The sequence below is a fragment of the Aplysia californica genome, unplaced genomic scaffold, assembly GCF_000002075.1.
Source record: "Aplysia californica isolate F4 #8 unplaced genomic scaffold, AplCal3.0 scaffold00011, whole genome shotgun sequence".
NCBI classification, from domain to species: Eukaryota; Metazoa; Mollusca; class Gastropoda; order Aplysiida; family Aplysiidae; genus Aplysia; species Aplysia californica.
In genome coordinates, this window is record NW_004797281.1 from 3,045,526 (window position 1) to 3,064,415 (window position 18,890).

General features: G+C 38.0%; 1 protein-coding gene across 1 annotated transcript in view; it reads right to left on the minus strand.

The window, feature by feature from the left end:
* The window catches only part of LOC101862005 (transient receptor potential cation channel subfamily A member 1 homolog), a gene marked incomplete at its 3' end in the record, with an annotated part of 55,805 nt that overhangs the window by 31,659 nt on the left and 5,256 nt on the right, over positions 1 to 18,890 (minus strand). The window contains 4 exon segments of the mRNA XM_035970386.1: positions 10,456 to 10,584; positions 13,027 to 13,136; positions 14,357 to 14,525; positions 15,076 to 15,217. Coding sequence (XP_035826279.1) covers positions 10,456 to 10,584; positions 13,027 to 13,136; positions 14,357 to 14,525; positions 15,076 to 15,217 — 550 coding nt within the window.

Consider the following 18,890-nt stretch of genomic DNA (forward strand, 5'->3'; position numbering starts at 1 on the left):
TGTGTGTATGTATGTGTGTGTTTGTTTAAGTGTGGTACAGTGCATGTGTCTGTGTGTAGGTGTTTTAATGTAGGATATTTACAGACAAAAGAATATGTCCTTCTAATCCAAAGTGAGCATTCAAGAATAATAAGGATAATGATAATGATAATAATATCTATAACAGCAAATAGATCATAATTATAATAAGTATAATAATTATTATAATAATAATGATAATAATATTAATAATAATAATAATTGTAGTAATAGTAATAATAACACCAACAATGATGATAAAAACTTATAAAACAAGGTAAAATTCACACAAAACACAAACAGAGTAATCGTGTGAAACATCAAAACAATATCAGAATCTCACAGCAACCAAAAAAAAAGCCAATTTCAAACAGCACAGCAGTGAGCAACACACTCAGGGGACATCATCACTACAAAAGTTCACTACAAATTTTCACAACACGTCACCCTGCACACTAACAAATCACTCTGCATATTATTAGGCAACTCAAGAACACACCTTTTGTAATACTTAAATACCTACAAACGACACATGGAGTAGATGGAAGGCGTGGAGGGGTGAAAGAGATTTGAAGAAACAAATATGTGAGGCAGCGTGGTGGAATCAGGCTCTCGTCAATTAGTGGGCATGTAGAGTAATTGGTGTATAAATCTTAAAGCTTGTTCACTTGTCTTTGTTTGGATGAAAAAAATATCCATTTGTCTAGAATACAAGTCGAGATATTTGCGAAAGAAAGAAGTGGGGGTCACTTGTTATCAGGGGTAAAATTAGTGAGAAAATGTCTGCCAAAGATTACTTATTTCCTTAGCTTGAGTGTGTGTTAACTGAAAATTTACATTTTTATGTGGCTTTATTTAACGTTTTTCAGAAAAATCCACCCAGAAATGAGTTCTTTAATGGGCATGAAAGGTGTTGAGCAAAAAAACAAAAATTTAATAAAAATTCACAAACCTGAGGAAAAATGCAAGTTTCTTCACTTTAATTATTTTATCGAGAGCCTGATTCCACCACGCTGCCTCACATATAAAGTTTTTATTTAAAAATTCAAAACCTGACACTTGTTACAATTCTGAAATGACACTTGGCTTAGGGAGAAAGGGTGACTTCTAAATTTTGGGGACCCAAGCCTTTTTGGCTGCCAAATAAATATTAGATCTACTTTTGTTTTAATATGAGTTTTACGGCACTTGCAACACAATAAGGTCATAAGAGTGCGGAAGACTAGAGGTGTCACAAGAGAGTAACAAACACAAAAAAGGAGAGATCAGGACGATAGATGTTTGATAAGAAAGACGGAGCAAACCACACCAAGGCAACCGCCAACCACCCACAATAAATATTATAACTGTGCAAAAGGAAATGTTAATAACTCTTTCCCTCTGCTCTCCTTAAGAGTGTGAAGATGAATACGATTTGATATTTAGTGAGTTCAGGTCAAGAAATGTGTTTGAAATCATATGGATGAATTACAGACAACATGAATTGTGTATGTGTGTTTGTGAGTGTAGTTGCGTGAATGTGTGTGTGTGTGTGTGTGTGTGTGTGTGTGTATGTTTGAGTATGTGTCGTGTGTGCGTTTGTGTGAATGTGTGTGTGTGTCCACGGGAGAGGGGAGGGGCATATTGCACCTAAGAAAAACTTGACACTGCCCTTGATCGCACCACAAAAGACCCATTTTTTAATTCAGTGTTAAAGTATATCCGGTCAAAACAATGCTTAAGTGACTTATAAACGGATTAGACAAAAATGACACTGTGAGCTGATATTCAATTCAAACTGTGCAAAAACAACGCTACCAGCTCTATCAAAGCAGTGTCTCGTTAGTCATACCCAGCGCATTAAGTCTGCAGCATAGACTGAAGTCTCTAAGAACAGCTGACAATTTGGAGAATATATTTGACTTCAGGCAGCAGTTACAAACAAGCAGTTACTAAGCAAATCATCAAACACAATCCTGTCACAATCTGTATCAAGGGGGGGGGGAGGGGGGGAGAGAATTTCATGGGAAATATGGGTAGGTCCTGCCTGAAGTGTGTTTAGGGACGGACCTCACTGACAATGGATGGTCAACAACATTATACATATAATTCCACCATATCGTACCCACGAACAAATTGCAGCCTCCACATGTAATATCAATAAGCTAACCATGGTTGATTATGCTTAAATTTATGTGCTTATTATTTTTTAAGGATTGGAAGGAGTCAATACGTATTTCAAAAGAAAAGCAAAAAAAAATTTTTTTAGATTTTATAAAGAACAAACTATTCAGTAAATCTAAAGTATAGATCTACATAAATATCCTACATTTGCCACATTCAGGCTAAATCATGAGGAAGGAAGTTCTTTCATGTGAGCTTAATTATAAACATTTTACACCCTTATCCACAAATTGCATCAATTAGAAGGCAGGCTGCTTTGACCATACCGACCAGGGCCAACATGGGCTGAGTGAGACATTTGAAAGACTATCTTCTTCTTGGGAATCGAATACATTTCTTTCACAGGAAGACACACCCAGCCATTACACACCAACTGAGAGACAGAGTAAGTTTGAAATCAGCATCTGACTCTCTATATCACAACAGCCCCTCCCAACCTTCATGAATAACTGACTGTCCTCCCAAGCACAAAACCGTTTATTACACACTTCGATTTGCTTCTATAGGATGATTCATTATCTATATATATATTGCAGATTTATATATTATCTATAAATATTATATGTGTGAAAGTTCGTCACTTCGGTCGCCTAAAACTTCCGAACCACTTAACTTTCGAAATTGAAAAAATTAATGGTGGTTCAGAATCATTTAAAGGGTGCACTGTTATATTAAGGAGTCTGAAGTCACTGCAATTTAATTTTCAGTCTTTCATTAGTTTCGTTTAGATCGAATCTTGGGAAAGTCCATCTTCAAAGACGCCATTGTAAACAAGTGAGGCTTCTGTTTACAAGCATGGCGCACTAAATCCACAATGACTTGAAGACTAATTCTTTTGAGTCCGTTCATCTAACGGGTACCCAGCTAGAATATTATAAACTCAGCTTGATAACAACCCTATTTTGCCACAGATTTTTCCATAAACTAAAGAAAGGAGATAGAGAAAATGGATCGCTATCGGAACTGTATGGTGGTCGTGTTCCTTGTATCACTGTAAAGAACACTGAGCACTTTCTTCGTGGAAACGCTCTATACACTTAAAGTGAAATTTATTATTATTATCATAATCGTTTTTATTATTATTATTATCATTATTATTTTTATCATTATCATTATTATTATTATCATTATTATTTTTATTATCATTATCATTTTTATTATCATTATTATTATTATTATCAATATTATTATTATTATTATTTATCATTAACTCTTTCACTACGAAGGAGATTTTCCTCACCTGGACCAGGCCCTATCTGTGACCTACTTTCTGATTCGGCCTACCGTCGGACAAATTAAAGATTTCGAATTCAATTTTCAATATTAGCCACATGTACTATATGTGTCACAACGCGGTGGAATCAGGGGCTCGTCAATTTTTGGGCATATAGCGTTATTGGTATTATCTTATAGTGTAGCCTATTGATTTGCCTTGCTTTTGGTGAAAGAATTACTCACTTATCTTGAGTACAAGCAAAGATAGTAAATAACAAGATGGGCCACTCAGCCAAAAAAGTGTCCGCAGGAAGTATGCTCTTTTCTTCAGATGGCTCTGCAGTCTGTTTTGAAGCTCTCTTTCGTTTTTCCAGAAGAAGAATAGGAATAGCACCTCCTTGCGTGCGCAGATCGACTGCTGTTCATCAGCAGTACGGGTACGTTCAATGCGGAGTTTTAGGTTTTTTTATTTTAATGACCTCTCGCCTTTCATTCTAAAGTCAAATTAAACGAAAACCATCACCCTTTCCTCCGGAAGATGTTTTTTGTCAGCGTAACCATTTTAAAAAAGCGTTCTTCCGAAATTTATCCCAAAACATGCTAGTTTCACTTTGATTTTGTAAAACTCAAGTAGGGTAACTCTGTTCGCAAAGAGTGCGCTTTTGTGAAGAGGGCGCCACCAAATTTTGAGGACACTTTTTTAATTGGCTCAAAGAGAGAAGTGGCCCATCTTGTTATGTACTATCTTTGGTACAAGTTGAGATATGTACAATTAGAGGCGGTAGGGGTCGGCCGGTGGCAGAGGTCAAATTAACTAGAAAAGTTTGGTAACTTTCAAAACTTGAGAGACCTTGGAAACTGCAAATAAACATTGTTGTGCATTAACCAACGGTTTTTTTCAGTCAAAGCAACACGGAAATGTGTTTTTAAATAGAAATAAACGACATTGAGCAAAAAAACAAAAATTCAATAAAAATTGCCCAACTGGCAGAAAGATGCCATTTTCTTCTATATCATTATTTTGACGAGAGCCTGATTTCGCCACGCTGCCTCACATATGAAAATATAAGGGAAATAATGAACTATCTCAACATGTTGCTAAAAACGATCATTCTTCAGCCTGAAATTTTTCAGTTTCGTTCGTAACAAAAGTAAGTAGCCTATGGTTTTGAGGAAAAAAGTGGCAAGCCAGCCGTGAAGCACGGCTCGCTGTCCGGCGTTGGAAGTAACACGAGCTGTGAAACACGGCTTGCTGTCCTTCGTTGGAAGTAACATGAGCTGTGAAACACGGCTTGCTGTCCTTCGTTGGAAGTAACATGAGCTGTGAAACACGGCTTGCGGAAGTGAAAGAGTTAAGTGTACAGTAATGTCATTTTTTTAGTAAGTGTTATTACTGCGCTCCCAACTGCATAAGGTCATTTGGGCGCGCGGGACACATTAAACTTTTTCAGTTGGTAGGAAATTGCGCAACTTGCACACGGGCCCTCCGAGATTTTTCGCCCTTGTCCGAGAAGGCTAGGTGTAGATCTTTCCTACCAGAAGATCAGGGGTGTGGCTGAAAGGCAGAGGTAAGAAAAAGCCACGGAGTAGCAGTAGAAAGGCTGTAGAAAGAATCAGGAGCCCAGAGGAGGGGGGCAAAGGAGATGAGGGAGCGGGGGCAGAAAGAGGAGACGAAAGCAGACGAAAGAACATTGCTAGAGAGCAGAAAAGGAGGTGAAAGGAGACAAATTTAGAGAAGAAAATTTTTCGGTCACTACCCGGATTCGAACCCGGGACCTTTGAATGAGAGGCCAACACCTTAACCTCTAGGCTACTAGAGCCCCCCAGTAATGTCAGCAGCAAATTGCTACGGAAATTAATCATTAAAGATCTGTTACTGCTCAACAGCTACTATTCTTATTTGGTCCTTAAACAAGGAGAGCAGCAACAGCTTGATTGTTCCACACACGTTAGTTAGATCCACTGTGTCAAACCCACATCACTTTTGAAAACAACAACACTCTGTGCATGGAAATAACCTGAGAAATGGCTGATGTGACTGAAAGGGCTGAGACAGCCGAATGAGGCCTCTCAACTTTGATGGAGTGCATCTTCGGCTTCTGTAGTGTGATTAAAATCAATGTGACATATAGCTACCCTAAGCTTTGGTTGAGGTATACTATGCAACAATTCGTTACGATAAAGGCCATATTTCATCGGGGACAGACTACATTAAAAGAAAAGCTAGAAAAAAAAGTAGAGTGAGTAGACCACATCAGAGCACCCAACAACCATCCCCTTTCTTGTACTGTTCACTCCATCTGCCTTGTGTAGCAAAAGAATGCAGACAGTATCTTTCAAGCACACCTAACCTTTTCACAGAAAGAATTTTGTTCTCATCTATATCAGATAAAAACTATTTTAAATGCCATTTATTGAGCTCTGGAAGAAAACACTCCAAGCAGAACATTCAGCTTCCTGAAGCGGACTGAAACAGGGGAAAATACATCACCAAGAAGAAAACCACGCAAAAAAAGAAGAATAAGTGTTGAGAACTCCGTTCAAAGAACAAGAAGTACCACAAAGTACATGTCTCCAACTAATCATTTTTTTTTTTTAACCACGATATGAATTTTATTATTTAAGTGAGAACTGCATAAAATATTAAGGACACTTATCAGAGTCAATGAGTATGTGCCTATGCTGAAAAAGTCATGACGGCAGGACAAAAATAGTCACAACATGATAGCCCAAGTCACCTTTTTTCATTTAAAGAAAACACCACCAAAAAAAACAAAAAAAACTGCATGTGCAATTATTTCTTTACCATATCAAAGTTCCGTTTGAATATCTCAGTTCATGTATTTGGAATCTAAAAGCATCAAGACTAATCTGTACTTTCTTGAAGATACAAAACACGCAACAGGTATTTTCACTCTACCATCAATTCACAACCTTTAAAAAAATGACTTGGGCAAAATGTTGCAATTGAATGTACACGAACCAAAGAATGAGGAGCACACATATCAATGTACACGAACCAAAGAATGAGGAGCACACATATCAATGTACACGAACCAAAGAATGAGGAGCACACATATCAAGGCAACTAAAGCTTTGCGTTTTTGCACACAGTTGTGCAAATGCCATGACTACACCATAAAGACATCCTACTTCAAATGGGGTCAACATTTTATACCCAACTGACACAATTTCGGCCATTTAAGATGCAGTTGGCTAGAACCTGGTCTCAGCAAGAGACAAAACCCATAGAGAAGAACAAACATTCAGAGACCAAATCTAAAGCGCATTAGTTCAAATGTTCCGACTACTTAAGTTTTAGCATGCCTTTTACGGCACTTGCAACACAACGAGGTCATATAAGTACCGAAGATTAGAGGTGTCACAAGAGAGAAACAAACACAAAAAAAAGGAAAAGAGATAGGGATAACATAGACATTTGATAGGAAAGAAGGAGCAAACCACCTGCTGTTGCAACCACTACATAACGATGTACACATGTACAAGGCCCCAGCACACAAGCTAAAACAGTACAGTCGAACCTGCCTTAGCGGTCACCTCTCTACAATGGTCACCTGCACAAACAGCTACTTTTTCGCAACACCCTTGTTTTTTTCCTATATTTTTAACCTGTCCGTAGCGGTCCCAGTCCAACACAGCCACAGACGGTCATTTTCACAACAAGTCCGCCTCAAAACCTCCCCATAGAGGTCACTTGCTAGACAAGTTTTCGGCCAACTCGTTTTCAGACTGAGTGTCATTCCATCAATGCACAGAAGCTCTAATGGTGAACTGGTATAGGTTTAACGCTCCTATCAACACTGGTAGACTAAAGAGGTGAAACCTCCGAGTTTAACGTCCATCTCCGAAATGACCGAGCCAAATGGGAATTTCGTGTAATGTGCCTTTCCCAAGGACACAACGTCTGACTGAGCTGAGGCCCGAACCCCTGAATCCGCAATCCACGATTACGGGTCCGGTAGCCTAACCACAAGGCCATCGACACTACCCAAAGAAGCTTGTATAATAGGTAACAATTCTGTTGAAAAGGAAGTGGAAAGAATTAATCAAGACTTCAGACTTTAGACCATCTTTTAATTCTGTCATGTCTAGTAAGTGACCATAGCAGCCACCTGTCTTTAACGATCACTTTTCTATGTGATCTTGAGAGACCATTATGGACCGGTTCGACTGTCAGCCACATTAAATGAGGTCAACATACAGGTAAGAGCATATCACCAGGATTGGCCGAGTCAGATTCCACCCCTTCCTCACAATCGACGTTTGGAGTAAAAAAAGGCTGAACCAAACATGGCAAACTCTCATCATATGCTACTCTTATATCCCCTCCATCATTAATAGCTCGCATTCTTGTTAGTACACGCTGGTGACACAAACAGAAAAAATCTATAATAATAATAAGGTACAAATTCAGTAACTTCTAAAGGAATAATTTTTATACCAGAGGTGCCAAATTGCTAGGAAAAAACCCCCCATAATTTTTAGACCTCTTGGAAACGCACTTGCAGGAACTCAAAATTTATGGATCAGACTGCTAAAGGCCACTCGTATCAAGAACATTTTAACACAAAGTGCACTATGACATGCACAAAGAGATTAGAATATAAATAAATATATGTTGTTATCCATCCAGCAATTAATAAATAAGCAGGAGTAAGTATATTACTACAAAATCCAGACAGTTACAGAAATCCAGATTTCCAGATTTATCCAGATTTTCCTTGAAAATCAGCAACTCTATTAACATTATTTACGCATGCGCACACAACACGATTTTTTAAAAGCTACCAAAAACACAACATCGCACCCCTGTAAAAATATAAATAAACATATAAAATAAGCATAGCACTCAACACAAGACCTCGTCAGCTTGAGGCTGCTGTCCAATGGGAGGCAAGTGTTGAAACGGGGACCAAGGTCCAGCAGCGTGATGTTCTCCGCCAGATGACTAGAAAATCACATCGCAAAGCCAAAAGTGCAGGGGGAGGAGAGGGTGAAAAACAAACAGCATGGCCCACAAAGTAGAAAATAAAGCATCTCTACTTCGACATAAACAGACTATGCAAAGTCAAAGTTCATAGGGTGAAACAAACAACAGAGCACCTCTCTACTGACAAGAACAGAATACGCAAAGCCAAAACGCACATCCCAAGTTCTCAATCTTTTAAAAAAAAATTTGTATGCATATGTTTTACGCCCCCATCGACACAATTTAGATAATCAAGGAGGCAGGCCTCGACCCTGCCTGTCACGGCCAACCCCGGCTGAGAAGGATACAACTTCCCAGCAGAAAGAAAGCGATACTTGTTAAAAATTCTCCCCACATGGGAATTGAATTCAAGTCTTCTGCATGCTACATACAGCAGAGTGCCTAGCAACAACACCACAGATGTCAGAACAAATAGATTCAACAGAGTACGACTGGGCAGAAATATTGCTATAGGGTATGATCGATATACAGCATGAACCATCAACAAAAGTACAATGACACAGCCTAAAGGCTGCACACTCACCAATCTTATAAGACATTAACTGCTTGTCAATGGACACACAACATGAAAACAGACTGATTCCGTTGGCTATGTTTTCATCTTACGATTTCTTTGCCGTTTGTTGGGGGTTTTTATGTTGGGTTTTTTTTTCCTTCTGATATCTTTAAGATATCGAGAGGAGGTGCTGCATATACAAATCCCAGCAATGGAACCAAATATATAACAATTAACAACAGAGCTCATAATGAGACTACGGCAATGCTGACAAAATGTTTAAAGGCACTATTTTTTACCCTTTGTTACTTTTTGCAATATCTGCTTGAATGCTGTCATTGTTTTACACAAAGGGATGACAGGCTGGACATGATTGAAATTAACATCTCTATAAACAAGTAACCACTGTTTGTCCACTTCTCAGACATCTTAACACAACGTTCCATCAGCTGTGAGGGAAAAAGGTGAACATCCCTACTACCACTACAGATCAACACCAAGTGATGGCGATACCAACATGATCTCTTTTATAATCAATATAGAGAAATAATTTCAAGGAACTCCTACCCCAATGTTCAATAAACAGTGAGGAAACAACGTAAAATAATGTCAACACTCCTACTATTACTACACTGAACAAAATCGAGTGAAGACAAGCTAGAGTTTGGCAATACCAACATCGTCAAAGTCCATAGGGACATAATTTCTTTTTTTTTTCAGTAGAGGGTTTTACGGCACTCGCAACTGCATCAGGTCATATGAGCGCCAAGGGGTAGGTGTCAACATAGAAGTCCTTACAGGGAATCGGAATTACTATGCTCACCTCTCTAGCTTCAACAGCACAAAGTCTGCTTCGACTATCAAGGCACCTTGGAAATAGCGGGTCACAAGAGTGTGACAAGCATACCGAAGAAGTAGAGGAAAAAATGACAATAGTAAGGATTAGGAAAGAAAAAGCAGCAGTTCCCTGTTGCAGATCAGGCACAGTTATGAGCGTGACATGATGAATCAGTCCATTTACAATTCTACTGTGCTTGAACGAGAAATGTCCCCCTTTTGGGAATGGCCAAAAGACACTACAGTCAGTGGCACTGCCCCGGACATAATTTTAAAGAATTACTACCATATTGTTCAGTAAGCAGAGAGGAAATAACATAAACACTCCTACTTCTACTACATTGAACAACATAAGTGAAGACAGGACAGGCTAGAGATTGGGGATACCAACTTCTCCTTCATAATCGATCAATAAGGAAACAATTTCAAGGAATTTATAACACAATGTTTAATAAGCTGTGAGGAAATAATAACGTATATACATAGAGTGCCGACAGACTAAGAGATTAACGATACCAACATCTCTTTCATAATCAATCGGGAAATAATTTCAAAGAATTCCTAACACAATATCAGTAAACAGTGAGGAAATAATGTAAACGCTCTTACTACTACTACCGACTATTGAACAACATCAAGTGAAGACCAGCTGGACATTTTCCACTACAACGATAGTGACAGCAACAACAATAACAACCGAGGAGGGGTCAGTAACCTGGGTGATGAGCTCTGTGTCAGACTCTCCAATACCGTCTACTAAAGAGACTGGTTTGTTTTCCTCCGTATTGTTGGCAATAACTTCCTCATTTTCAGGTTCTTCTTCTTCAATGACAGGCGGCCCCGGCTGTGGTAAAAGCACGGCCAACAAGCATGAACCAGGTAAAAATTTAGGAGGAAAACAGAGCAAAATATCATAACAATCCATTCATCATCACGAGGTGAAAAAGAATTAAAATACAGCGATTACCTACCATCATATCTGACAGCGCAAAACGCAATGACCTTTCCAGTCATATGAGGTAAAAAGTGCAAAATATGACCCATTTAATTTGTTTGAGTAATGTGATATAAAAATCTGATATCACATTAATCAAGCACTGAGACATTCAACCTATCCACCATTACACAAAGGGAAAACAGTGCAAAGTATAACCCATCATTGGTCAGAAAAGGTTTACATTTTTATGAGGAGATTCACTGCCGTGTTACACAAATGCCAAGAGGCAGATGAAGTCAACTGATAAAAATATAAAAAAGGAACAGAAGAGGCAATCTCTAACAGGATACTGATTTAGGTTTAGTAACAGTTTTAATGGCACTTGTAACACAATCAGGTCGTATCAGTGCCGACGATTAGAGGTGTTACAACAGAGTAATATACACAAAACAGGAGGAGAGATAAGGACGATAGACCTTCGATAAAAAAGAAAGAACAAACCAAACCAGAGCAACTGCCAGCTACCCACTGGGACACTGAACAACCTACAGCATTGGAAATATAGAACTATCACATGATTCAGACTGAAAAAAATGCCACACATAAGACAGCATTTGGCTGTAAATGACAAGCTTGAATTTTTTTGCCCAAGTGAAACCAAACTGCTCACAAAACATCACCAAAAGAAACCCCAACAAAAACTGCAACAAACTTTCTCCATAACAGCGGGAAAAAATTATTGTCGGATTTAAAACAAACAGAAAGAAAACTAAACCAAGAATGAAAATGAAATCCTTATGGCAGTATATCTGTACACAAAGAAAATGGAATTTAATCATTCTCATGACCTAGTTGTTAATAGATGACCATTTGAAAGAGTGCAGATCACAGAAGAAGGAAAGGTATATTTTATTAGAAGAAGTGATATCTGTACACTTAATTAAAGAACCCATTGAAACTGTATATGTGTGTGTGTGTATGTGTGAGGAGAGGGGAGGCACCATGGAAAAGACCTAATCAACTGCATTCATTTATTTACTTAATATCGGATGCAGAGTGTTCTGTAAAACAAAAACGGAGAAAAGATTGAGTTTTGACTTACGTGTCTTTTTCAAAACCAGAAGGTAACATAATTGCCAAAACGTAAACAAAATGAAAAGTCTGAGATGAAATGTTATTTAAAACAAGTAGGCACACAAAAGGCCATATTGCATTTAGATCAGAGGTCTAAACCATACAAACACATTGCTTGTCTGTTCGTTTGTTTGAATAAATAGAAGCACATCGACAAAATAATGGTCATTCAGTGCACAGAAGAAACAAGATAGACAGACAGAAATAACAGAGGGAAAGGAAAGAAGCAGGACCTATTAATGGCGCCCTCCAATCCCCCACTTAAACATATATTGCAAAGTAGAAGGGACAGACCAAACATGAAAATAAACTAACCACCTGCAAGGTGTCCATTAAAAAATACCCCCAAAAATATACTTAATATAAATCAATTGAGGTGGTACAACACTTGCTAAGAAATCCATCACTCATGGAGAGAGCAAAGGATATCGGTGGACTCTAAGGCGAAAAGAGTTAAATGAAAGATAAACATTGACGGCAGAAATATGCAAGAATGGGTCACCAGGATATGAGAGAGAGTAAAAAAAGAGAGCGTGAAGAAGACTCATTTCAAAAACCTGTATTTCTTTTTCTTCATAATTGTAACGTAATGTGACATGTCCACAAGTCGTCACTTTAGAATTGTTTTGTCCAATGTGCACTCTTTACTTAAACTTTAAATACACTCACTTTGGACAAAATAGTTCTGAGGAAACGAAGTATAGGAGACGAGTAAACGTTAGAAGAAGAAAGGATGACAGGAAGGTTTGGCAGTGTTATTTTCATTTGTAATTGTGAGTGATAAAATCATAACTGATTAACACAGGCATGATAAGTGACAGTTCTACTTGCAGAAGTTAGGCAAGATGCAACATGAGAATATATACAACCTATGGAATTCATGGAGCCTTTGACCAAAGGACAAGAACTCTAAAGACTGCTTGATCAACAAGAGCAGCAAAAACTAAAGAAAAATTATAAGCAAGCTGAGCGTACAAGCTTGTATCATTCATAGTCCTTATATTGCTCTTCGACGTAAGACTTATGGAGTAATGTTTTGTTGTACAAGTTTCATGCAGCAAACCAATCAAATCATAACCGGACAACAACAACAAAAAAACCCCAGGCCCAAAATTTCATCTTATGAGATATTCATGAATGCTACCCCTGGAAACACTTACGAAAGGTAATCTAGTAGTATATAACGTTCCCCCATATTGGTATTCAAATACTCACATCATCCTCAGGTCCTTCAGTGGGTGTGTCTTTCTTTTTACTCTTTTCCCGCCGATACCTGGCAGCGTGATGCAATGGAGTGACATCATCCTCACCAGTGGCTTGTACATCTGCAAAATTCACACCATGATATTTAAATTGTAATAAATACTGTCAAACAAAATATAATTATATAATAAACATCTAAAATTTTATACACATATATATAGCCTACATAAGAACCATTCTCAAAAGCAGCCTAAAACTTTGCAATCAACCCAAATTTTTAGCAAGTCAATTTCTATGTCTGCATTAGACCTTAATTAAAATCTAATGCAATTTTTAGATACTGAGTGCTTTTTTTAAATTTGCAAGATAAGAAAACAATGAACAATGAAATACGACATTTGCACCGGAAAGTTGATAACTTCTCCAACTTCAAGAGTGAGAATGGCTTCTTTGTAAAGTTATGTCACCATACCAATAATATGGATGTGGCAACAAAAATTACTAAATAAATTTTAAAAAGCGACCACAAGAGTCATTTGCACTGAAATTTTATATGGTACAGTCAAAGTGCTCAAGACTAATCAGAATTGTGATTAATAGAGAGCCATTCTGAACTATCACCCTGACAAAAAGACAGTGCATGATTTTGGGTTGGAAGTAAAAGGCCAGTCAACAAAGTGAAGTTACAGGTCGAATGGCAAACTAGCTTTCCAACACAGTGTGTCACTTCAAAACAATATATATATGATGTGTTGCAAAATAAAAGGGTCAACTACACCTTGGAAAATATTAAATACGGGGGGGGGGGGGGAAACCCCCTCAAACCGAGTTCTACCCCCCCCCCCCCCCCCCCCTCCAATCACCATATCAAAGCAGTCTGGTGTCAACATAGACTGAGCTAACATTACCCCTAGCACACACGAGAATCATGTTGACTCAAGCAGTCTGTGAATATAGGTTCACAAAGAATGTCCAGCAGTATTGGGAGCAACAGCTTTTAAGATTATAAATGAGTGCTGAGGCATGACCTTGACAAATCCATGTTAGCTGTAAGACAGAAACAGGGAGCTGTTGTGTAGTAGTTAACAGCAAGGGTGTGGAGTAGGGTTTTTTTAAAATGTAATCAGAACATACTAAACATGATTATTATCATGCCAACGTAATGTTTATTTTACAACACAAAAAAACAACTTCATCTCAAAGATCCTTGCTGAAAGTGAAAGACATGCTCAGTGAATGAGGACAAAGATCAAATCTTGAGGTTCCCCCCTCCACAATCATTATTATAACCTAGAGAAGCAAAAAGGAGAGAGGGTGGGGAGGGGGGAATATGAGAACATACCAGCCCCACTTTCCACCAAGAGCTTGACAACACTGAGATGGTTGTAGCGGGCGGCGTAGTGCAGAGGTGTGAGATCATCCTCGTCATACTGGTTGATCTTTTTCCTCACATGATTGCCCAGGTTGCGGATCAGGATTTTCATGTTGTACTCATCTCCATCTCTTGCACACTATAAGCATGTAGATAAAAAGACAATAATCCAACAAAAGTTCAAATCAGATGTTGAGGAAGTTAACGTTACATTCATAAACTTCCGATTATAAAAATTAATGTTGGGAGATTATGAAGAGTGTCCTAACTTTTTACCATGTACACAATGAATGTACTACCGGTCAACTTTTCGATCCAATTAACAAATTTAATTTAAGTACTGACTCTATGCAGTCCCACGAATTTTGTTCAAACTGTGATTTTCTTTTTGGGGTTTTTTTTCTGATATGTACACAGATCTCCTTTAAAAAGTAATGGAAGTCAAATATTCTCCATTTCCCTCTTATTTTAAATTAACAGTACGCACCCACTTGCATTATAACATACAAAAACCTTTTTTAAAAATGTAACAAAGTGTTTTTATCAACATTTCAAAAAATAAAAATACATTTTAAAAGAAGGACATTATTTTGAGGAAAAAAATTAACAAGTTGGGAAAATGGGATGCATTCAACATTATATATGCATGAAGTAAACGGGATGGGGGGGGGGGCGCCATTACAACTCACCTGATGCAGTGTAAGATTGAGGGCCTCAGAACTTTCATCTCTCCTGAGGCCAATGGAGGGCAGTTCTCCCGGCACTGCGACAGGGTTGGTGACCAAGTTTGTCAGCTCCATGACGCCTTCGCGAGCATCACCGGAGTGGCGTCTGTAGTGCCCGTCAAAAGCAGGATCAAGATTATCAGCCATAGTTTATTTTATTATTCACACAAAGTCACAAGAAGTGTTTCACATCAACAATCCATGGTTGTGTATGGTACGAATTTCAGTCCTGAACTTTCACGTTAGTTATGAAAGGGTTCAGCACTGCACAACTTAGTGAAGTATAACACAATAAAAATAATATTTCAAAACCTTACACTTTACCAAAAAAGTCAAAATATATATATATGGATTGTAACTGATTTACAAAATAATCAGAGAATTAAAAGTAACTTTAAAAATTAACACATGTGTGTTCCAAACAAAAATTTCCCTTTCTAAAGTAAAAATATTTTCAGCAACAGGGCTGTCCTATATATGTTTCGTGGTCAAATGGAATTACTAGAACTAGGGGCCCTACGTATGATTTGAATAAATAATTTTTTATTTAAAAAACTGTTTAAAACTATTCATTCATTCCCCTTAAATAATCCAAAAACTTGTTTACAATAAAATCTTTACCCAGCCCTCAGACCCAACTCCTAAACTAAACCTTAATCAGGGAGATATTTTATCATATATATGAACACAATCATCAGCATCCTGCAAAAGAAGACAGTCCCAGGTATTGCGAAATACCCAAAATAGCTGATTCAACTACAGTTACAGTGGTCTGGTCTATTAATTGTAATTGCACAATAACTCTATCTAATGACCAATTCATTATTTATTTCTTAACCAAAAAGCTTTGTCAACTAGATCCATATTCAATCAATAAGGCAGAAAAATCTGACAGGTGATGTAGGCCTATAATAATAATATCCTCAACCTCAATAATCTCACTTTCAGTTCAAAACCAGCTTCTGAACTATACAGAGTCTGTTTTTGTACCACAGGCCACAGGCTAATTTCTTCAAGAAATAGTGTCACATCCATATTCTGCTTATGCACTTCTCCATAAGCTTTGATTTTTATTTATTTATTTATTTATTTTTATTTTTATTTTATTTTATTTATTTATTTATATTTTATTTTTTTTTTGGGGGGGGGGACTGGTTACAACACAAACAGTGAGTGTGATAAGTAAACTAGATCTAGATCTAGATCTAGATCTACCACCACGCCCGCCTTATAAATTAGTCCATGGATTCATTTAAGATTTTTTTTATTTTTTTTTGGGGGGGGGGGGGATTTTGTTACACAGATCAGATTATAAAAGAAAAACAAGCAACATCAACCCCGCCTCCGTGCAGTTATCTGGTTCTACAAGGAGTGATGGCATCATGATCGTCGAGATGGCATGGTGGATTTGTGGTATTCCAGCCTAGTTTGTAGCAAAACACCAATCCACGACTACAACAAATATTCCTCGCTCATAGGATCTACATTCTAGATCTAGATCTAGAATCCAGATCTTCCCCACTTTGCTCTGACACCGGTCTGGCTTTTCGTCTTGAGTGCCAACAATTAAAACACCCTCGGCCTTGGAGGGCATTCCTGAGTAGGCCAAGCACAGCCATAATTTCCATAACAACTGAACACACATTCACACACCACAGCACAGAGTAGGGGAACGAGCCGAAAATATTCAACAGGTTCTATTTTATGTCTTACTCCTTACAAAAATGCATTAATAATTGAGTATGCAGACGTGTCATGAATAAAGCACAGCACGGAACTATTGTAATTGCCAATTCACCCAATCGCCGAGCACACTAAGAATTTATAACAGCAGAACATCGGCGAAACGGGCGCTGCTATGTACACACCCTGTTCCAGCACAGCACAGTAAAATCGCTTAACATTGTAAACAGTGCAAGAATAACACCGATTGGTCGATTGAGAGCATGTGACAGCTAAAAACTGTGATTGCTTTTGTGAGAAAACAAAACAATATGGACTGGTCTTGATCGTGGCCACTGACCACTGTGTTTATTAATTTTAGTTATATCCGCCTTTGTTGTTTCGCAACGCCAAGGCAAAGCTGGCACAACTACGCCCCAGGGAAAGAAAAGTTCGCGTTATCCACTTATGTCCATATCACGCAGGCCTAGGCCTAGGATAGGCTACTCATGCGGACGTGCGGTCGTTTTTCTCTGTCCACGGATGCACGTGCAACCGTACATTGTACTTTTGCTCGTATTATGTGCGGGGGGGGGGGGGGTATAATTATGAAGAAAGCGTGAGCGTGGGCTCGTGTGTCCTTTGTCTTGCTTTTCTGGTTTATGCTTGAAGCAATTCTGATATAACAGTAAGAACAATAAACCTCAAATTCTATGACATGAATATAATGACGAAAGAAAAGGAAATAAGGACTTTAAAATGGGCGTTATACACAGAAAACTGTTTGTCTTATTTTGTTTTGACAAATATAATTAACTGCATAATATCTAATTTGTTAAACTAACCAAAAATTATAATTAGAAAAACAAGTGCAGCTATAGATGAAGACGGTAGAGTAGGACATGAGAAGGGGATCAGGAAGAGCAGCAGCAGAAGAAGATGTAGACATGATCCATTTTGTGACCCTGGCTTATTAAGTTATTACACGTCGATTGCTATTCAAAAGAGATAAAAGTAAGCTTATATAGGCCTAATTATGTTGTATCAAACGCCATGCTACACTTTCCACTTAAATATTACGAAAAGTGGGCGATGAAAAGAATTTAAGAAGCAAAAAAAAATGTTTAGCGGTCTTACGTTGGCCTACCAGTCTGACAATATTGATTGCACGGGTATTCAGTGTTATTTTTATTTTATTCGTTCGAACTTGAGTGAATTCAGTCCCTATTAAATGTACTGCAATTCTACAATAACAACTAGAGTAAGCTACGGATGTTCCGCTGTCACATAAATATGCATAGCCTAATATCTACGTGTGGGAAAAGCGAGAGATGGCCGCCGGGAAATGAGAAAACTGAGACTTAGGCCTATAGAATAAAAAAAGCTGGGCTATTACAGATCTTACATTCTTTTTAGTGAGCAACATGACATAATTTTTTGATAGTTAGAAAAAAAGATTTCGTTCTCTATCGTTACTTGTTAAGATCAGAGTATATAAACTGAAATTTGAACTTAAAGATGTTTACCCTCGGCCTTGGGAACTCCTTAAAACGATTTTGTCAATCACCAAAGCTAATAAGAAAAATCAACAGCCTATAAATGTCCTATAATTATTATGCCTTTGGTGTTGAGAGCACGATAAATAAGTTCTATACACATCCGCTTTACTGGCAGTAAGGCTGCTTTGGGTACATATTGTTCTTCTAAGCTACGATCTAAGAAAGCTTAGGATACTCGCAAAGATGTTGCTCTCTACAAAGAAACATCTATTACAATGATATAGGTAAGACTGCAAAAGAAAAGAACTACTATACTTCCCCATAACCAATGCACGGGAGGACCATACTGACTGCCTCAATAAATAATAATTTATTGATATTATTCTTATAATGCTCGAATGCGTCTGTGCACGCGTGCATGTGTGCGTGCGAGCGTGGGTGCGTCTGAGTGTGTGTTCGTGTGAGACAGACAGACAGACAGAAAGACAGACAGACATATAGATTGATAGATAGATGTTTTGTTTCTATAAAGTGTTTTACGGCACTCGCAACTGCATAAGGTCATATGAGCGCGCGGGACACACCTAATATTTTCAGTTGGTAGGAAATTTTGAATTT